The 22,565-nt window shown below is 36.6% G+C and overlaps 1 protein-coding gene across 4 annotated transcripts in view; it reads left to right on the top strand.

The window, feature by feature from the left end:
• Positions 1-20,150, top strand: part of TNPO1 (transportin 1) — a 90,023-nt gene extending 69,873 nt beyond the window's left edge. For all 4 annotated transcript variants that reach the window (XM_046668655.1, XM_046668654.1, XM_046668656.1 and 1 more), the window contains 11 exons: positions 899-985; positions 2,115-2,222; positions 2,354-2,512; positions 2,592-2,679; positions 5,006-5,104; positions 5,301-5,396; positions 8,204-8,279; positions 9,153-9,252; positions 11,391-11,465; positions 12,168-12,310; positions 14,505-20,150. In XM_046668655.1, the coding sequence (XP_046524611.1) occupies positions 899-985; positions 2,115-2,222; positions 2,354-2,512; positions 2,592-2,679; positions 5,006-5,104; positions 5,301-5,396; positions 8,204-8,279; positions 9,153-9,252; positions 11,391-11,465; positions 12,168-12,275 (996 nt within the window). In that variant the 3' untranslated portion in view covers positions 12,276-12,310; positions 14,505-20,150. The remainder of the gene's footprint in view (positions 1-898; positions 986-2,114; positions 2,223-2,353; positions 2,513-2,591; positions 2,680-5,005; positions 5,105-5,300; positions 5,397-8,203; positions 8,280-9,152; positions 9,253-11,390; positions 11,466-12,167; positions 12,311-14,504) is intronic.
• The last annotated feature ends 2,415 nt before the right edge of the window (positions 20,151-22,565 follow it).

Genomic DNA, 22,565 nt, shown 5'->3' with positions numbered 1-22,565 from the left:
TTGAGAGTCCTGGGTCCAGGCAGCTTTGTTCTCTCACCGGACTCACAGGTGTGGGGAGTACACTAGATGAAACAGTTAGAAATTGGGGTAGCAGGTGAAAAATGCTCACTACGGTACCGAAGAAGTGTGGCTAAGGAGCCAGAGAGACCCTGTCTCTTGTGGTGTTAAGGGTGGAAGAGGAGGGTGCGATTAGATTCTTTTAAGTAGGGTCTAAGGAATAGAATTTTAATAGAGCTCGAAACTCCCCGCTGAAGGGATTTCATCTTCATGATTGCTATAGGAAAAGTCTTCAAAATCGTGTCTTTAGGTTATACTTAAAACTTGGTACAGGGCGCTTGGTTTGTGGGTTTGCTTTGATGTTGGTTTTGTTTTGGGAGGGGTTTCTAAATGTCTCAGACCCTTCAGAATCTGTGCCCCTTGTTGACATGATCACTGTGTTTATCTACCTGGTTTTATGGATTCTTCAGTTTAAATAAGGACATGAATCCTTTTCTACAGACGCCTCTGTAAGTTTACCTGTCGTTTATAACGTACGGTGCCTCAAGAGCCAGTATTATGTCCCAGGCCCCAGGACTGAAAAGATTGTCGCTAGAGTGTAAAACTTAGACAAATCATCCCTGATTGTGCTCATGTAATCTTTATGTAGTGGTATATTTGTATACGTTTTGTTGCTAAAAGGATATAAGATGACTTTAAAACAGAACAAGGTCATGTAAATTAAAAGGCCAAAACAGTAAAATTTTTAAAGGTGCTGAGTAGAACAAAGAATTAGTCTTAATATGCATTCTGTAACGATTTTACACAATTACTCTAAATGGGTTTTAATTTTCATAGACTCAAAATGGACTTATTTACATATGATAGTGGAGCTTTATGTGTTTTTCATCATTGTAAATAGGAATATATTCAGATGCTAATGCCTCCGCTGATCCAGAAGTGGAACATGTTAAAGGACGAAGATAAAGACCTCTTCCCTTTGCTTGAGGTAGGCCGAGCTGCTAACATGTAGTGAATCTGACAGTGTGTTTTGTCAGACACTCATGTCCAAATCTAAAGTGAGTGTATGTGATAAGTCAAGTGTTAATAAATTTGCAGTCTGAACCATTTCTGTTAAAATGCCGAGTAAATAGGTAACCTCTCATTAATTATGGTGCATCTATACTTAGAAACACTGTTGAATGGAAAAGGCATAATGGACTGTTAACGCTTTTTTTTTTCTTTAAGTAGAGATGATTATATATGTTTTCTAAGTTTCTCTACTTAATTGATAATAAATTATCTTGGAGATCTTTCCATATCTACGTATGATATGTCTATTTTACCATATTTCTTTATATAGATATTAGCTATGCCATAATTAATAATCATTCTTTTATATATTATCACGTATATACTCACACATGAATGTAAAGTAGCATTGGGACTTGATGCTAATAAGGAGGGACTTCACTTTATTTTTTGCTCTGTCTAGTTTGAATTTTTTCCATGCATATTAAATACTTTTTCTAACCAAAAAGAAATTTTATATGATAGCACATAACACACAATCAGATGTGGTTACTTAAACCTGGATGAATTGCTCTTGGTAGAACCAGTTCAGTCATTGTTACTCTTGTTCCCACTGTCATTTGAGGGGTTACCACTTCTGCCATAGGTTGTCCCTAGCCAGTGAAGTAAAAATGTCTGTGACCAACAGCAGTGGCTAATTCTGGGCCCTACAAAACAAGAGGAATCATTATTAAATCGATTTCTTTTCAGGCAGGGGTTCAGAATGTGCCCAGTAAAGTCTACCCATGTCATCGATCAGGATAGGAGGATAAGTAAATATCTCTCTTATATTTGAGGGAAAAAAATAGGAATACTTAATCTGTCGTTGAAGGATAACATTCATTATAGGAACTTTCTTGGTTTTTTCCCAAGGAACCTCCCCTGACAGGCTGGCAAACTTAACAGCAGGGAATGGCATCCAAAAGAGAGGTTTGAGAAAATAGACCTGCTGTGGCCAGCAAGGAGGGCAGGCTCCTAAGTGCCCAGGGTCTTAGCGAGTGAGTGTGGAGGCATTGATCATAATCTGAAGCACGCCCAGAAGTTTTCATGTACTTTATTCTTTCTAGTGCCTGTCTTCAGTTGCCACAGCCCTGCAGTCTGGCTTCCTTCCGTACTGTGAACCTGTGTATCAGCGTTGTGTAAATCTGGTACAGAAGACCCTTGCACAAGCCATGGTATTTAAAAAATTTGTACTTATCTCCCTTCTTGGTATCATAAACATTTTTCTAAGGATATGCATAATGTATACGAACTTTTTCTGTAATTAATTCAAAGTAAGTTTTCAAAAAATTGTGTCTAATTTCAGCTGAACAATGCTCAACCAGATCAGTACGAGGCTCCAGATAAAGATTTTATGATAGTGGCTCTGGATTTACTCAGCGGCCTGGCCGAAGGACTTGGCGGCAACATCGAACAGCTGGTAGCCCGAAGTAACATTCTGACGCTAATGTATCAGTGCATGCAGGTGAGACTGGGCACATTAAAGCCGACTGAAACCTGCTTCTCTGTGTCACAGCGGATTAATCTCTCCTCATTTCTTGTAGGATAAAATGCCAGAAGTTCGACAGAGTTCCTTCGCCCTCTTGGGTGACCTGACAAAAGCTTGCTTTCAGCACGTTAAGCCTTGTATAGGTATGAATATTTTCTACTGCTGTGTGGTTTTTAACATGGTGTTTACATCAGCTATGTTTTTTATTATTAAACTGAAATTTCATGGAATCCCGGCATTTATAAATGTGTATTCTACTAGTTAGAGCTACTGATTGAGGCAGGCAGGATGGGAACCCGTGTCTCTTGCTCCCCTGTGCTCGCATCAGTGCAGCCCTTTGGTAGGCACCGTGTGACTGGAGAGAAGGTGGAAAAGCATTCCTGTAGCGTGGAGGCCATGCCACCTGTGAGACCTTGGTACCATGTGCTGGCTCGTGGATACCTTTTGAATAGCCTCTTTTTGGTAGAGGTACCCAGAAGTAATAATAGTAATCAAGTTTTCTCATGATAAGCCAGCATACTTTTTCAGGTATCATAGGAAACTTTTCAAACAATTTACTTTAAAAGTAAATAATGGTTTGTTTCTGTTTTAATAGCATAGCATTTGTCTTAGCCTTTTGTGAACATAATAAAGGATTCCTTAAATACTGTAACTTGAATTGCTGTTGCACCCATGGATTAAATGGGGTTTCAGTTATTTTTCCTTCATTTCTATACCCAACCTTGGTTGTTTCTGATCCATGATTTAATAAACCTTTAAAACATTGACCTCAATGGTTTTTTTCATTTGATACAGTTGTGCTTTTGAGTTTGAGGGTTTTTTCCAGTTTTATTGAGATATAATTGACACATGACATTGTATAAGTTTAAGGTGTACAGCACAGTGATTCGATACGTGTATATAATGTGAAATGATTACCACAGTAAGTTTAGTTAATATCCATCACCTCACGTAGTTAGAAAGGTTTTTTTCCCTTGTGATAAGTTTTAAGACCTCTCTTCCACATTCACGTATACAGTATCCCTGGCTGTAGCCGCCAGGTCATCCATCACATCCCCAGGACTGACGTACCTTATAACTAGACCTTGGTCCCTGTGACCCCCTTCACGTGCTTCCACGTCGTGCTGTGAATAACAACTGTGCTTCTGAACCTTGAGTAGTAACATTAATCAGGATGTGTTAAACCATTAAGTTTAAGCTCACTCCTCTAAATGAAAGTAATGAATTCTTGTTTCATGGAAAGCTCCTTCTACAGGTACTTAGCATTTAATTTAGTAGTTAGGAGTTTAAACTTGTGTGAAAGGGTTTTATTTCTTTTTTATTTTAAAACTTTATAGATCACGTGTACCTTCTTCAGGAGGCACACAGTGTGTAGTTTCTTTTTTCTCTGTTATCAGCCATGATGGTTGTTTGCTAGATAATGGTTCTCAACCCAGGTCAGTTTTGCTGCCATTCACGCCCCCTGCTGCAGAGCGTTCTGTTTACCACTGGGGGTTGCTGGTGTCCAGTGGGTAGAGGATGTTGCTAAACTGCCTGCAGTACAGGAGAAACTCCCCCCACCACCACCCCACCCCCCACGAGAGTGAGCTGGCCCCCGTTACCAGTATTACCCAGATTAGAAACCCAGGCTTGGATCCACTAATTTATTGGGCGTTTGAAAAAAAAATGATGGTATTCTAATGCTTTGTTTAACAGTGAGAACACACATGTAGAGACATTTCCCATATCAATAAATTTTATGATTTATACCTAAAATACAAATCATACAGGAGAGGCAGGATAATTACTTGATTCTCTCTCTTTATTTACCAGTTTTCAAAATAATGAATTGGTTTCCAGCATGCTCCACAGGTATCTGTAGTGTGTTTTCAGTTTTTGAGTGTCAGTATGAACTCGGAATGCTTACGTTGCCCTCCGATGGCAGTGGGAGCTTGCCCAGTCAGCTCCTGAGTCCTCTCTGGGATGACAGCGTTGTCCAGGCCTGTTTTGTGCATTCCCTGCCCTTAGCCTGTAGGAGACCTTTCTCTGAGAGCTTCCATTCCTTCTGAGTGGAAATGATATTTACAGATCACAGTCTGTGCACTAGGGTAAAAGTTATTTTAAAAGCCAAAATCATTGATTTAAAAAAAAATTTCTGTGTGTGAAAAACTAGCTTTGAAAGGAAGTTCTATTGTATTACATTTTCCTCACTTTTAATTTGAATGTTTTCAGTCTAATGCAAGAGAGATTATCTGACCAACTCTCTTTAATGACACCTAAAATCAACCAAAACTTACATGTCCTGGGCTACTTCACATGAAGTTCGGTGGCCATAGTGCCTCCTTCAGTTTCTTAAGTATTACCAGCACCTTTAAAAACATGGCTGTTTCTTGCCTAGATTTCAGTTTCCACCTAGTAGATTTCCTGTAAAGCACAATACACTGCTCTTGAGAAGTTTGCTACATAGTTCTTAAAAAATTTTTTTTCTAGCTGATTTCATGCCAATATTGGGAACCAACCTAAACCCAGAGTTCATTTCGGTCTGCAATAATGCCACATGGGCAATTGGAGAGATCTCCATCCAGATGGGTAAGATTGTTTCCCCTTTAAAAGTATACATTTTTAGATGCCTTAGTATTTTTGTAGTTGCCCTTTTTTTAATGTAAGTGAGCTTTATATATTTTTCTATAACTTATGTCACAGTTAATAAAGGGAGCAAAATATTTTCCATTGATATTTTAACATTCAAATTTTTCTCTTTGTTTTCTCTTTGGGGATGATCTAGGTATAGAGATGCAGCCTTATATCCCTATGGTGTTGCACCAGCTTGTAGAAATCATTAACAGACCCAACACACCAAAGACGTTGTTAGAGAACACAGGTACCATATGACTGAACTGTTAACGGTGAAGAGAAAATTATTTGCCTTTTAATTTTCACTTAAGATGCGTAGAGAAACCAAAGCAAAGCTAGCTGTAGAAACCTGGCTTATTATTAACAGCTATTTTGGATTCTCAGTAATGAAGTGTACTATTGTAGCCGCATTCCATAACTAGTTTTCAGAAACTTTTAAAAAAGTTTTCTCTCCCATCCTGGTGTTTTAATACTCCGTAAAATGGACCCCAGCTAAAATAGCTATTGAATAGTATGCATTTTACTTTCACATTAATTCATAGAGTAACTGGGAGCTGGGAAGTAATGATTTTTTTTTAATCTGTAAAAATGTGGCCAAAAATAGATTGCAGCATAGTGGCTAATTGGTTGACGATGGCAGATGTATTTTGTATTTCATTGTATACTTTCCTTCACACTGGGAACTTAAGCAGTACCTTGTCGGGTTTTATTCAGGAGGCTTGTTTCTCTTTTGCATTTATAGAAAGCATGTTTATAATAAAGAGGCCCTTCCATACTACAGAACACATTTCAGGGTGATTCCTTTCCATCTTCCTGATTTTTGCTAGTAATGATAAAAGATGTAAATTTTGTTTTCAATCAGGCATATCCTTTTCTTTATATTCTAAGGTAATTCCAATAATATATTCATAGTCAGTAGGGGTCTTAGCAAAATACCAGACAAAGATTAAAACAAGGTTTTCTAAGTAAGAAAATTCGTTTTCAAAATAAGTTTATTCTAATGTGATTAATATTGCTATGTTTATTGGTATGGAAGGAAATCTTTTAATTATGAAACAGTTATATTGGCTGTTTGGCTGTATGGGTACTGTTTATTTATATCATAAAGTAAATTAGATTTTCATGCTGAAAAGTACAGAAATCTATGTATAGGATGGTTACGAAATCTTGTCAGGTTTTTATCTTGTTAGAATGCAGTACCTATACATGACATTCAGATTTGGAACACTTGCCATTATAAAATTACTGTTGAACCTAAAGAAACTTCCTATTTATTTTTAAATGTGAATGGATAACTGCAAATAAATGTTGAGTGTAATGTATATTAAAGTTTCTTGTGGGATATCAGCTCATGAATTTGTTAGAGTTCCTTTAACAAATTGGCTTTATTTACAAGATTATATTCTAAGTATGATGCTACCATGAGTAAATCAAAAGGTCGTTGACAATGGCCATCAAGTTGACGGATCAAATTGATCCAATTGAGAAACAAACACACTTGGGATTCACTGGATTACTCTTATCACAAGTGGCTGCGGAAAATGTTTCCCTAGTTCCTTACCTGAAAGAGTGGTGGGGTTTTAATTATTAATGTAAAATCATTGTCAATGCCGAATGTCTATAGATTTTAGCAACTTAATTACCATTATCTTGGTGTTTCATAAAGCCAATTCCTTAGTGTGTGCAGTTACTTGCTTTTCCCCATTAGTATATCCTACACTGAACTTTCTCAATGGACCATCATCTGCTTTATCGCATGTTTCATTGGACTGTTCATACTTGCCTGTTTAATGAGAATGTTGCATAGTTTGTGTCTTTTGAACATAGGTTTTCTTTCTCTTGCTTCATATGAATCTGCTGGATTTTAGTATTATCTGTGTAGTTTGCTTCAAGTAATCCTTAAACATTTTTCTTTACCCCCACCCTTTTTTTATGAAAGGTTGACCTGTAAGTTTTTGAGAGAACACCATTAAAGCTCTTATGGTTTGTTTTCTGTTTGTATTTTCCCGTGTGTATAAATGTATTTATATGTACGTACCTTGGAATTGCAGGATGCAGTTCTGAGTTGCACTTGTTTTAGCTCAGTGTAAGTTTAAGAACTTCCTGAATTTGATGGTGAATATGTTTGATTAATTCCCACTTCAAAATTTTTTAAAATAAAATATTAGCATGTAATCAGTCTAATGTTTTATCATCTATTTTGGGCTATGCCTTTTGAGGCGAAGACAGACTATTTGTTCTTTTAGTCCACCTATCACGTGTCATTGAAGTGGACTGTCTAAATTTCCTTTATGTCAAATATGGTTCGAAATTAGCGGGCTTTTATGTCGATTACTGTTACCGTCACCATTGGAGGGTTTTTGGAATGAGATTTAACATAGCACAGCAATCTTCCAGTCCATTCATTCAGTGCATACCCTAACACTTAAATTTGACAGCTGATTCTGATACCAGGCAACAAATGATTCACTGGTTTGTTTTGGAAATGTTAACAAACAAAACAAAACCTACCAAAATTTGGATTAAATTTGTAGGTAATTTTATAAAAAGAGATGTAGAGAAGTGAGAAAGAAATGTTAACTTCTGAGAAGTGTAGACAATTCAGAAATGTAATCATATGTACAGTATTTCTTGGGGAAAAAACAGATTTCCTTATTAAATTCTGAAATTTCCAGTGGCTTTGAATGAAGAATCTCTAAATCCATCCATTTTGATTGCTCATCTTTTTGCTACCAGAGAATGATAAATTCTTGACACTTGATTGAGCGAGAAAAGCGGTTTGTCACGGTTTTTGGTGTTCTCTCAATCTTTAAAGTTTTTTTAATTCCTTTTGTTTTTCTTTTTCCAAGAGTATGCCATATATGTTGCTGCCCCTTATTTTAGGGGGTGGTAATAAACAGCACTGGTGAAATCTTATGTTTATTATCATACACAAATTCTGTTGGTTTCTGTTTCTGAGTTATTTGTTGTTTTTCTTTATTTTTCTCCTCCCCCTCATTTGCTCATGTCTTGGTTGGCGTTTGGTGGTGTATAACCGTGATTGCGTTACCTTAGCAATAACAATTGGTCGTCTTGGTTACGTTTGTCCTCAAGAGGTGGCCCCCATGCTACAGCAGTTTATAAGACCCTGGTGTGTATTATTCAATCTTTTTTTTTAATTCATTTTTCTTCACTCTTTCTTTCTCTTTCTATCTCACTTTTAGATATATTTTCAGTTGGTTACAAAAATCACAATCCTTAATCATTGCCAACCATGTGACTAATCTTGTCCTATCAGGTTTGTGAGGTTTTTCAGTAGCATCGTCATGTATATTTATTTTATGTTGTGGCTAACGACTAATTGATGCATGGGATAAGATTGTCACATGCTTGCTGTGTTAAAAAGCTTGATTATACATAAAAAGCATTTAAATATCCACCAGTAAAATAAAGATGCATGCAAATTCTATAAATTTAGGGTTTTGCATTATGTTTCTTTTTAAGAGTTAATTTGAAAACTTGGATTGCATTAAGAAATACATGTTTAAATTTGTTTTGTATAAAAATCTTATTTGCTTGTTAATGTAAAAGTTAAACATCTACACCATAAGTTGTATAATAATAGTTTATATTGTGGCAGTATAGCCTATGTTCTGCTTCTTTTCAATTGATAATCTTTCAAGTCATTTTTAGTAGTGTTTAATGGAATACAAGTCATAATACAGTTTTAAAAATTGGTAATTTACTTCTGACTCAAGCTCATTAATAGTTTAAATGGGAGATTAAAATCAACTGTCCATTTCATAGATGCAGTCTATTAATAAGAAAATGTAAATTTCAAGGTTCTACTATGTTGAGATTAGATGGGCCCAGCATACAGGAAGTGGAGAAACTTAAGCTTTATGAAAATTCTTTGAATATAAACATTATGCTGTGGTGCTTATTCCATTAAATACTGTCCATTAGTGTTGTAATTGAGCCTGCTTTTTACTTGCACACTAACCTCAGTTCTACAACTCAATAGGTGCACCTCTCTGAGGAACATAAGGGACAATGAGGAGAAGGACTCAGCGTTCCGTGGGATTTGCACCATGATCAGTGTGAACCCCAGCGGCGTGATCCAGGTAAGGTGTTTGCAAGGCTCTGCCTTCAACTTCAAGTGTTCTGAATAAGGAAACTTTAAAGGAGGAAATATTTTAACACTTTAATCCTAAAAATATTATATTTATTAACATTTTTTAGAGGTACTGAAACAAATTATATATTAAAATGTATATTTGTTAATATCTTGAAATGATAATGCCTGTTTTTATTTCCTACATCTTTTTTTGTTGTAAAACATAGTAATGGCAGATTTGGAGAACAGTTACATTCTTGTCTTACATTAACCCAAAGCTGCTTCCATTCACATTTGGACCTCATTTATTTGTTGTGTACATGCCTCCTGTCCATGAATAACAGTTTGCTGAGTTTGAGGTTATCTACACCTAAAAGAGTGACCAAATAGGGTACTGTTTCTGTTACTTAGAATCAAACTTAGAGACTCAGCAGTGAATAAAATGGAAAATGAAATCAGCCATTGAAACTGCTGTAACTCTGAGAGCTTATGATTGATTCATCCTTATCGTTTCCTGTCTTAGTTCATACTATGTTTAGACATTTTTAGCATTTTTTTAAAATTATTTGGCAACAGTATCAGGCATGAGTCTGAGCCACCTCTGGATCCAACTTTGAGGAGAGGACGGCATGGGAGGGTCAGGAAAATGACCTGGCCCTTCCAAGAGATGGGCGCTTCAAACACTGTCATTGAGACCTTGGTGTTTCCTGTCTTCTGTTAATGACTGTGTTTGGTAATTCGGGTTTAGAAACATTGTGAATTACCAGCTTATAAAATTCAAATTGATGTAGGTGGTAGGCCTTGAAAACTTACAAAGGAGAACTGGAAACAATCTTTTGACTAATTTCACCTTTGTAAAACCTTAATGTCTGACTATGAAAACAAGCCAGGACTATTTAGAGATGGCCCTGGTTGCAAAATAACCTCCTGACATTTTCTGTTTTTGCAGTACTTAAGAACTTTTGTGTCATGTTAAATGTGTTTCAGAGGTGTCTGAGATGACATAACCGTATTAAGAAGGATCCTTTTTCATACTGGGTTTTTTAGTTGTTTGTTTATTTATTGAATTAACATTTAAGATGGTGGAAGTAACACATGTATGTGGTCATGAGATCATGTACAACTTTAGAGTTGGTAGAAATCTCTGCTTTTTACATACTTATTTGGGTACGGTTAAAAGGAAATGTCTTATTTCTTATGTTTAAATTTTTAATCACAAATTCTAGATTTGTATATATTTTAACTTTTAACATCACGTTATTTGGAAGGCATAGGTAATCATAATTTGAATAAACCATGAACTTTAGGCACATGGCATTTTATTTGCCTAAATGTGTGTTTTATACATGTACTTTAATGTTAGTAAATTTTGAAATTAATGAAGTTCTCGGAATTTAATAATAAAATTTAAAGTAGTTGACATATCAGAACATCAGCAATATCTTGAATGTTGTATACTGGACTGTTTCATTATGACAGTCAAAATTGGAAAATAGTGAAATATTTAAAGCATATACCTGTTGTTGCCTTATTCTTGTAGTCAGAATAACCTGGTGATCTTTTGAGTAATTGTCTGAGCATTGGGCTTTTTCTTCTTTTTGTTTGAGTTGAGCTGGGTCTTATTGGTCACTGCATAATTAGTTTTTCTTCTCACTTTTGGACATAGTTTCTATCTGAAGATACGTCTTGAATTTAGGTCTACTACAATACTTCAAATTGAGCTTATTAGGTATACACTTAAGTAGTTTAAAATTATTTCTAGGCTAGTCAGAACTGTAAGATCATTGAATTTATATAATTCTTTAATCCAAAAAAGTGACGGTTTTTTTAAATTGATGCTGATTTGATGCTTTCAGTCCTTTGCTGATGGTAAGCATTTACTAGACGGGTTTTGTGATGTAAAGTAAAATACAAAAGGGCATTAACTTCCAATATAAACTGAATACACAGTAGTTCCTTGATGGTGGAGTAATAGCAGCATCCGTTAAGTAATCTCTTAGAATTCCTCATGATCATAGGTGATTCTTAAAATGTTTTCTTTTTTTAAGCTAGGATTCTATTGTGACATGTATTCTGAAGTTTGCATAGCTCTTTTGCTGTGTTTGACAAATATATCAGCCTAAGATGTATTTTTGCTTGTTACAGGATTTTATATTTTTTTGTGATGCTGTTGCATCCTGGATTAATCCAAAGGATGACCTGAGAGACATGTTCTGTAAGGTAACTAATAAGTCTTTATAATGTACATCTTGGGACTGTTACCATCCTAGTTGGAAAGTTTACTATATATTTCATAGGACGCTTAGAGTCTTCAAATCAATACTGAATAAAGGAGTTGGCTTGATCTTTTCTTAAGATACAGCAGTGACTGTATCCACAGAGCATGGACTTTAAAGATATTTTTCTCCACGGGGTTAAACCTATCTGGTTCTTTGCTTTAGTAGTGCTCTCTTTTAATTGACTCCAGTCAGCACTCAGCCATAACAAAATGAGAAATAAAATGCTGTGACACATTTAAGCCGCTAATATTAGTGAACTACAGTTGCAGCATAAACCCAAAGCTTTATTTATTTCCAATTTGAAAAAACTTAATCTGGCATAGAAATTTTATCCCTTGGGTGAATTCTGTCCTTTTCTGGGGTTTTTTCATTCATGTTACTCAGAGGTTGCTTAGAGTACTGCGTCTGTGAGGAGGACACTTGCTGAATTCCGACCTCCTCAAGGCAAAGTTGAACGCTTTCTGAGGGGCTCTTAGGCAAGACGTGAAATGGCGTAGAATCCAACAATGTGTGAGAATTACCACCTTAAAAGGATAAAATTTTAGAATAATAAAACCAATAATATTTGATGTCAGAAGCTATGCACATTTGAGGTTTTCTCTCTTGTTATTGATAATTGAATGGTTTTTCTAACTCTCTGTAGATCCTTCATGGATTTAAAAATCAAGTTGGGGATGAAAATTGGAGGCGTTTCTCTGACCAGTTTCCGCTTCCCTTAAAAGAGCGTCTTGCAGCTTTTTACGGTGTTTAATCTCGTACGCTTAAGCTGCAATCCCATGATTAGGGGTAAGTTGTAAGAAGTTTGGAATTTTTCACGATGAAGAGACTTAGGACCACAGTCTAAAACTGCTAAATAGAGTAGAGTCTGTTCTACAGAGGCTGGGTGAAACAGTCTCCAGCTATGCTGGACTTTACAGTGACTTAAGTGGAGGCTAGAGAATGCATTCAGAGAACCAGCAAGAGACGCTGCAGGTCCCGCTTTGAATCCTCAGGAGGACATCCAAGTTGGCGTGCTGGTCAGATGACTCAGCGCTGCTGCGGCTCGTGCTTTTTTCCTGTTCACCCCATAAGGTCACTGACGGTCACTGCGGTGGGGTGAAAACGGTTTCCTTTTGAAGCACGGATTTGTAGGCTGATGTATCAGGGACTTTCTGTGTTGTGAGCCTTAGGGAAAACCCAGGTAAAACTGGAACTGGGTTTGCCCTCAGTAGATAAGAATATTTAACATTCATTCTTCAACGTCTGTCTTTTTGGGCACCTACCCTGTGGCTAGCACTGCGTTTTGAAATGGGCAGTGGAAGATTGTGTTTGATCTGGGGTGGTAGAGGGGCAAGTCCACTTAGACTCTTGTTCCCTGAGTTTTTCTTTATTTAGTTGAATGAACAATTCTGGTCTCTTGACCCCACTTCCCTCATTGAGTTGTTTCAGGGATTAAATACTGTACTATATGTGATGCCAGAACTTAGTGTATTGCCTAACGCACCAAGTTGGCTCAGTAAGTGTTAACAATGTGAACCAGGATACACTTCTTTCGGTTTTGAACATGAACTGAGACGGCTGGAGGGCCAGAGAGTACTCAGTCTATGTCCAGAGGATGCACACCAGTGAATTACCCCTTACGTCGGACTTCTTCTCAGCTTGCTTGCTTCTTTACTGTGAGCTAGATTTTAAACTGGGAAGATTTCAGCATCCCAGTTGTGTAACCTAGAAGGCCATATAAACGGACTCGCGGCTTCTGGAACATCTCAGTCTTCTGCGTCTGGTCCCACTGTGGTCTTGGGTCCTTGTAGCTGTTCTGTGGCTTGAGCATTTTGGAAAAGTGCTTGATTCACTTTATGTTAAATCATGAGAGTGATTTTTATCATCAAGGGCCAAAAGATTCAAGAGTGGACTGAGTCTTGAGCACTTTCAGATTTATGACCTCTGTGGTCTCTATTATATCACCAATTAGGAATTAACTGTGGTGAGCATGTTCTAAGACAAGGTATGAAATACTTCTCAGTTTTCTAATTAGAGGTAAAAGTGCATTGGTAGCTTTTGTTCCGGTCTTTCTTGTACTCTTCTTCCCCTTTTTCAGAGGCAGAGAAAAGGGGTTACTTGTACTTCTCCACAGGTGGGCCAGTCACCCTCTGTAAATTCACCCAAACTTTCATCAGTGTCCAGAGTTTGGCCTGAGTGGTTAGTAGAGTTTTGTTGTAGAAGGACCACTACCAGGTACTAGTTATGATCTCCCAGTAATCTGCCTTGATGTCTTAATGTCCTTCTCATCATCAAACCTGTGCTGGCATTGAAAAAGTCCTTACCAGGAAAAGCAAGACGCCTGAGAGTATAGGAAGTGATGGAGTAAAATAGAGCCGGAGGAATTATCGGAAACATTGAGAAGGCGGGTGTTAAAATTTGCTTTTTGATATTTGCTGAGTGTAGTGACCTTACTGCAGTGTGAACACCTTTAGTGCCTCCTAAGCTAAAACATCAGACAACCAAAAATAAGTAATGCTCCTTTTATTTTTTGTTAGATTGGGTTTTTGTTTGCTTAATATTAGGAATACTGGCAAAAGCATAGTGTTTTAATGTTTACTAGGCAAAGTGATTGTCCTAAAAAATCTTCTGTTTAATTTTGAAGTAAGGTAGCTTATGAAAATGTAACCAGTTTGCATTGGGCCCAGTGTGCGGAAGGGGATGAAGCGTTAGGCTCATGGGATCCTGCAAGGCCCGTTTCCCCTGTTTGCTCTGTTCAGAGTGCTGCACTACTCTCTGCGTGTCCTCAGCTCGCTGTCGCTTTTCGTGTCTGTTGCAGGTGACAGTTGAGAGCCGTCGGAGAGAGGAAGCAAGGGGTTATCATTGGCTAGATTATCTTAGGCAGTCGGTCCAATTTCCCATTTTCTTTAGGTAGAAAGAGCAGGGTTACTTGATTCTGTGTGGCACCAGCTTTAAAAGAGGAGCAGTTGCTAAAGTCTGAAATTGTTTTGTTTTCTTGCAGGTCCTTCGGTCTTGGAGACTGTGAGGGAGCCTCTGCACCCAGGGAAAATGTTACCCTCTACGGGGGGAAGGGCAACCCAGTAGGGAATACAGTGCAACCCAACCCTACTGGGAGGGGCGGGAGGGAGGTGTTGCCGTCACTGTATAAGTCGATGTTGGGAAAAGTTTTAACATCTGGAGCCTTTGTGGGTGGAAATCTGTCTCCAATTACAACTCCGCACTGGATGTGAAGAAGCAAAAAACAAACCTATTCAGTCTACTCACAAAACAGTACATTCTGGAATATTATGGGGAATTGTACCAAAACAAGAACCATATAAATGACGCATAGGGATAAGAAAGAAAAAATTCTATAGCGCACAATAAAGGAAACCTAAGAATGGGGGATACAGACAGTAAAGAAGCTTTTTTTTTTTTTTAATTTAAAGGTTTTGATAAATTTTCCCCCATGATGGGGCCTTGTTTTTGCATGCTGATGAAGAACTACATAAATGAAGCTAATAGAGTTAAAATCAGCTTGCCTACCCATAGTAGAAGCAGGTTCTTGGAAGTTACAATTTAAGGTACCCCCAAAAAAGTTGGAAATAAAACAAAACAAATCTAAACAATGAAGCACCCTGTGAGATGCCAACTGAGTCACTCCTTTGACCTTGGTGGGTGGGCAGGGAGGGAGGAAGAAGTGGGGCTGGGCATATCGAACTAAAGATTGACATCTTGATTTTGCATTAAAACATTAATGTAGTGGATATAATTTGATGGTTGTACTTCGTTAGATTTAATTTCTAGGCCAGGACGTTACTTCTAAAGTGCAGTTGAAGGTTCAGGCACGCGTTCTGGCTCAGTGATGGGGCCCTTTGATCCGTGGGGGGGCGTGCTCGCAGCATGGGGTGAGATTGGCATTCAGTTAGCTGGGGCGCCAGTATGTGTTGCCGTTGACCGATTCAATATAGCCCTGCATTTAAAATTCCTTTTTAAGATTTGTGGATTTTATTTTTATTAAGAATATAGATATAAAGTACTGTAGTTTACAGCTAGGCCTTGAAATATCTTTTTAGGATCTGTTAGGAATAAGATTGATATTGTATTGTGTGTAACCTGCACAATGTGGAAAGCTGATATACCTGTGCAAAATCCTTGCCTCTGTGCTGTCAGTGTGATGTGCTTTCTGCATGGTTATATACTACTAGTGATTTTATCGAAACTTCTCAAACTTAAATTACATGGTAAAAGATCTGTAAGAGGCTGCATAAATGTTAGTTGGCACATAAAGACAATTGTAGAAGTTGAAGACATGATTGCTATACTTCAATGTTTATTCCCACTCAACATATTGCCTTCTGAGCTTTCTTTTTTTGTTCAAAGCATGATCTTAAAGATATGTTTAAGTTAATGGATGTAATGCAGGGTTCCTACACTGTATTGGCGCATGTTGGTGGCCCTCTGTGCCCTAGATATATGCACACAGGGTGTAAGTAAAAAGCTACAGAGTGAAAGTTGGTTTGGATCCTCTTCATTTCATTTGTTTAGCTTTTCTGTTATTTTTCTCTACTTACATGTATTCCTGTGAATAAATCCTTGTTAAGTTAACCCTTTACTTTTCCTTCCATGTGTATTTTCTTATATACTGTGAATGTGAAAACCTAACTGGTACACTTGATCTTGTGTCCATATGAAAGTGCAAGTCTTTATTAATTTGGATTGCCTGAGCAGTGTATCCCATGATGATGAAGGAAAATGGAGAGATTTTTCTTTTTAACTCTGCTGGTCAGAGATGAAGCCACACCTTTCCATTTTTCAATGCTGCATATTTAATCTGCAACAGAAATGTTAAGCCATAACAACCTTTTATATTTCAGTTTGTCACCTTTGCATTGCAGAATAAATTCTGAATAACCATTTTTATAAGCACTTGCTCCTCTTTGCATGGTTCTATTCTTCTAAAGGTGTTGAATGATACAGCCATTGCACTGAAGTTTGAGCTGTATGCGTGTGGATTTATAAATACCGTTTCAAGAAATTTCAAATGCATGGTAGCATGCAGAAAGGTTTCTGTTACTGTGTGTATGTGTATTTTTTTTTAACATGTCCTTTCACTTTCTTTCTTCTACTTTGGCTTTGCAAATTTCAGTCTGTAGAACCTGAAGTTAAATAATATTTTATAATGTCCAGGGTTTTTTTTAATTATAAGTTGGATCCAAAGGGTATGTCGCATTTTGCTTTCCAGTACCATTGCTTCACTGGGAGCTCAAAATTTGCTTCCTAGTTAGTCTTTAAAACCTGGTTAGGGTAGCTGTTTTATCCTTAAATTCTAGTGATATTCTGTAATTGTTTGAATACTTTTAGGATTTAAAATGGGAGATATTTTAATATTCTGGAACAGATGATAAATACTTTAAATTGAAAGAAATGAAATTCTTCTCTAAACACTTTAAAACATAGAAACAACCTTCAGTAAAGTTATCTGGACCTATAATTGACAATTCTATATTCACTGAAAAGCAGTATTGTCACCTCTTTGACTAAGAATTGGTTTCCAGTTAGGCAGATATGTAACAAGAATGTGCCCATTTTTCAAGTCACTTAACCTGTTCTTAAATTAAAAGGAAATTTAATTTAAAAATAGAAAATAAAATTGAGTATGTACGGCTGGCAACCTGAGATTGGGTTGGTTCTTTTATGTTTCTCTCCTTCTAAGTTATTGTTCCTTCCCAGTGTATATTTCAGATGCATAGTATAGCATAGGAATTTGCAGAAGCCATTTAAGTTATCTTTTGAGGTAAGCTCCAATTTAGCATCTATTGTTCTGAAAACTTAATACATCATGGGATATATATAAAGCGACTAAATTCTTGTGGTGTAGTTGTAATAGTTTTGACTGTTGACTGAATGTCTATGAACTTGTGAGTCTGTCTTTGTTACATTCCAGTGTTCCTGCCTTTGGCATGCTTCAAGCACGGCTTACTTCATCTGCTCCTTACACACTGAAGTGCTGTTAGTGTGCTCAGCTACAGAGATAGCCGCTGCTCAGTGATGTCGATTTTCTACTTGAATATTTTTATGTTTGTTGTAGGAACCTCAGGAGGTCAGTGTTTACTGTTTTCTATATGCCTTCTTTTTCCTGTTCGAGCTTCTCTCTTTGAAGGATTCTAACAGAACAAAAGCTGCTGATCAACCTAAGTTGGAAACAGAAAGTGTATTTAATATAATTTAAATGCATGTTTGGCAGTTCCATGTTATAGTCCATTAGTAAGTGAACTTAGTGCCACAGATGTTCATTTATTCAGGAAGGAGTTTCTTTTTTGTATTGTCTGATCTCTTTAATAACTTCATACTGTATAAAAAAAATCACTTTTTTATATTTTTTGGTTGGTTATTTCCCAAATAATCAACATGTAAATAATCTTTAAGAGCCAGTTCTGATGCTTTACATTATTGCTACTTGATTTTGTGATGCAAGTTATATTTCAGAATAGATTTTAAAACACTTAACCAAGCCATTACATCTTAAAAACAAAATAACGTAGCATACATTTTGTAATTAACATATTGATAAACACTGTGATTTTTTTTTTGTTAAGACTTTTTCATTGATCTAATTGCTTAAATTGCATATATTGTAAGATAGAATCAGATGTATATTTTAAAATAATTTCAACTGACTTTCCTCTATTGAAATGTTTTGTCTACTCAGTTATAAAATATTCAGATACAAGTTTTATCTCAGGTGAATACTCTTGTATCCTTCTTGCTTTGGTGACATATGCTTATAAAGGGTCATCACACTTATATTCCTTATTTTCTAGTGTACTCATGAAGAGTCCTCCCATTTAGTCTGATTTTCCAGTCCCTGTTCTAGTGGACTAGGGTGGCATAAATCCTTGGTGAGCCCTTTGTGTGCAGGTTTGCCTTGAGAGTGAGCTCAATTTGGTCCTCCTTTTCTCCAGACCCTCAAGATAGGAAAGTGTAAATTTTTCTGTCCTATGTTATATTACATAGCTGAAATGCCAGAATTAAACTCATTATGTCTTAAAAACCCTTTAGTCCAAATTTAACTTAAATCCTTTGCCATAAAGAAAAAAGTGGTTTTTTTGCTTCATATAATTAATCTATATTATTCATATTGAATGTATTAACAGATAACGGTGCAAAAACATCCTTCTTAGGGGAAGGGTGTCTCATGCATAACTGCAGTTTAAATCCTTCTTTCAGCAGTATTTGAAATGCACACAGCTTTGCTTGTTGAATTACTTTTGCAAATAATCCAAGGGGGAAAACACTAACTGTCGCTACTAGTGCTGTTATTGAAGTGTAGGCATGGAGATCTTTCAGAAACTGGTCTTCAGGTTGTGAGGGGTCTGGGATAATCTCGATGCAAGGTCAGATCGATAGAGAGCTGTGTGACAATTTTGTCTGGTAATAATACCATGCAAGAGCATTCTATACCTACTTAGTACACTTCAGACTGTATTAAATATGGGGATATTTCTAATGCCTCTTAAAAAATAAAATTTTACACGAAGGTTTCATTCACTTCAATACTTTTCAGGTGACGTAGAACTCATTTTCTCAGTCTTATGTAGATCTGCCCCCGTTGGTGTTACTTAATATGTCATCTTTATCTTTATGCCTAATTATTGTGCATATTAATTTTAAGGTATACATTTAAATTATAGCAACTGTTTATTGTGATTTGTATCCCAGAATGTATTGTGTTTAAAAAAAATGTATGCATGATTTTGAGGGAAGGCAAATGGTGATTTTTTTCTTTTGTACCTGTTGTACATTTTAAAACCAAACCAAATCTATTTGCCAAGCATTATATCACTAATTAAGGAAATAGTATTTTCCCTTTAAAACAATTTTTGTGCACCTACCATAGAATCCCCTTATACTATGGCTTGGTATTATGCAGAATTAGCTATTTTGCAAGTCTGATTATCTTCCTGAAAGCCTCCTGTGACATGGTTAGCCTCTAAGGCAGTGTTAGTCCCTTCCCATACCAGCCTGGCAGAGGGGTTCCGCTGTGTTCTCCACTATCGCTTCATTGTTGTTTCCTCTGTGGATGTGTAACCAAATGAAGATTGGATGATATTTTATGGAGATAATAATTAGACAATACTGTGTAATTAATTTTACTTAATAGATGATCGTCTGTGAGAGGAGATGTTTAAACATGGTTAATCAATTCATGTTATAAAACAGTTTTACACTTAATATTCATGTTAACATTGGGTGCAATAATTTAGTAGTTTTAGCTTTAGTTATAAATAACTGGATCTTTCTGCTGACAACTTAGGTTGTATGAGTTATGCTTAAAGCTTTAAATCGGATGTTTCCTGTACCTGCCACACTATGTTAGAATGTGTCCTTCAAACATATCCTCCTGCAACTTCAAACTGTGCTCAGTTGATACTTCTTGAAGTCTAACTCTGTGCTAACAGATCTTCATTTTACATAGAATACGGTTTTAATTTTTGATAAGCTGCTGAATTTTAAAGAGAGTTTTTTGGGGCCACCAAATATTTTGGATCATGCAGAGAATATATATTGTACTGTAGTAATTTTGTATTTACATTTGTATGATGTGACATAATAGATGTGAATGTTAATCCCTGCTTGACGATGTTAATAAAGGTGTTTAACTATAGATGTTTCACTCTGATTTTTAATGAAAGGAAATGAGCTTTCTTTCCTTTCTCTTCCTCTTCCCATTTTGGGTCCAGATAGGTCTTGTCGTTGTGTTGTTTTTTGTTCTTTGGGGTTTTTTCTTTGAGGGTGTTTTTCTGAGCTTAGACATTAGTGCTCTCTTGTTTGACATGATCTATTTTTTAAATTGAATACTTTCTTATTTGTATGGTGTGGTAAAAGACCTATTTTCTGCACATTTTAATTTAACTTCTGTTATTGATATATTTCTAAACGGTTCTCGGTTCAGCTTTCGGTGGGGGAGCAGGGAAAGATACTGCTCCTCAAAAAGGAAATTAAAATGCAACGTGAAGTCGTGAATGAAGCATTGTAAGCATGGACGGTGTGAATGCGCGTCCGGGTAAGCCTTCCTGTGAATCCTCCAAACATTAAGACTTGCAGTTTGGAAATTAATATTTATAAAGGTAGTTTCCTCTTCAGGTTGTAATCCATTATAGTTGCATGTTATTAATTAAAATTAAATGTCTTAATACATTTCAGGGGAAATAGCTGCAAAACTGTTTATAGTAGTCTGGTTTTTATTTGAGATTTAGAACAAAGGAAGGGGCTGAGATTAGATCAGCACAACCCAGAAAATTTTAATGGAAATGAGACTCTGGTTTCTTTGCCTTTGCTACCTGCACATGAAAATATTTGAGATTCCTCAGTTGTGTTGGAGAGAAAAAAAACTGAAAGTGGGGTATCATGTTCTAAAACACAACTTCAAGAAAGAATGTAAGATTCCAGAATTCAGCACTTAGCTTGTGGAGGAAGATAATCAAAACCAGCCTGATCGTTAGTTATTCAAGATTCTGTTTTGCTGCTGCCATCTTAAAGAAATTGTGCCTGAAGCTAAAATCTTTTCATTTGTAAGTCTTTAACATTTGAGTGAAAGTAAAGTACAAACTTCAAGATGGTACCCATTTATGCCTGTTTTTGAACTGACAGGCATTTTTATCTTGTCAGGAGTTCATAAGCAACCTGACTCCATAATTTATGTTACCTGCGACTCTCTTGGAATGATGGTCACAGTAGCAGTTGCACTACACAGCTCTGACTCCTCATTACTGCGCAGTTGAACACAGAAACTGCTGGAGCTGTGACTGTCGTCTTATGATCATTCGTCTCAGAATCTGTTTGAACTTGATGTAGAAGACCCTCCCGAAACGTCCACATAGCTCTCCAGTGTTCAGGTCAACAAGGTTTGCAAATTAACAGCTTAGAAATTCAACACAATTTGTAAGCCATTGACAAAAGTGATAGAGGAGAAATTGTTATACCAAGAACCTTTAGGTTTCTGTGCCAGTCAGCAGCAGGATTCATTTCTGTGCACAGTATAGCGATCTTGCTCTGGCAATTTAAATTTTATTGTATTTCCTTTCAAGCTTTATGTTGCCTTTTGAAGAACTTCATTAAACAATTTAAGAAAGACAAGTGAGCGATTTTAAATGAGTTTTAATACAACTACCCAGTGATGCAATGACAGTATTTCTGTGCACATATGTGCATTATTTTTAATATCCACATTTGCCTGTTAATAAATATACACCAAGTTAGTAGCCACACCGAATTCTATGAACAGTTTACACAATTCTCTTACTATTGTTGGATCTTCAGAAGTTTTTTCTAATTTTTCACTCTTAGAAATAAAGTTGTGATGAATGTCGCTATGCTTAAATGTTTGCATACACCTTCAGTGATTTCTTAGTGGAATTGCCATGTCAAAAGGAGATGGGGTTATAGTCAATTTCCTTTTGGATAACATACTAATTTCCACACCCAGCAGCAACTTCAATGAGTGTTACCATGTGTGCTGTAAATTGTGACTTCATAGGCTGATTGTCTTACTTAGGAATTTTATATACAAAATCCATGTTTTCATGTTACATATTCAGTAATTATCTGAGTCTTATGTCACCAGTACAGTACCCTGGTCTCATGGTGCTTATATTCTGTTGTCCATGCAAAATAACCAGTAACCATTCTATAGATAGGAGAGAGAAGGTGAGTTTTACTCGAGCCTGGCTGAAGACTAATCCGGGAAGGCAGTTTCCACAAAGGAAGAAAGCATTCCAGAGAATTGTTCATGGTTTTCAGTACAGTCTTAGACCTTTTTAGAACAAAGGATGTACATTAAACACCCAGGATACACGTTCATCAAAGTTTCAAAGAGCTGTTCAGTTCCAAATTAGCAGGTCAATTTATTTTCAGGAGTAACTGATGTGATGTTACCCTGGTGGGTGTAGGAGGGGAAGTATGCATTCTTATCCTAAATGAGTGCATCCTTTTACTTTGAGATATTGTTTAACGTCCTCTTTGATGGTTAAGCAGATGGACAATGTATGTTTGATAGGCCATAAGTCAGGCTTCTTTAGTT

The sequence above is a fragment of the Equus quagga genome, chromosome 7 (genome assembly GCF_021613505.1).
Source record: "Equus quagga isolate Etosha38 chromosome 7, UCLA_HA_Equagga_1.0, whole genome shotgun sequence".
Taxonomy (NCBI): Eukaryota; Metazoa; Chordata; class Mammalia; order Perissodactyla; family Equidae; genus Equus; species Equus quagga.
The sequence above is the reverse complement of the archived record's forward strand: the minus strand, read 5'-3'. Positions and strand labels throughout refer to the sequence as shown.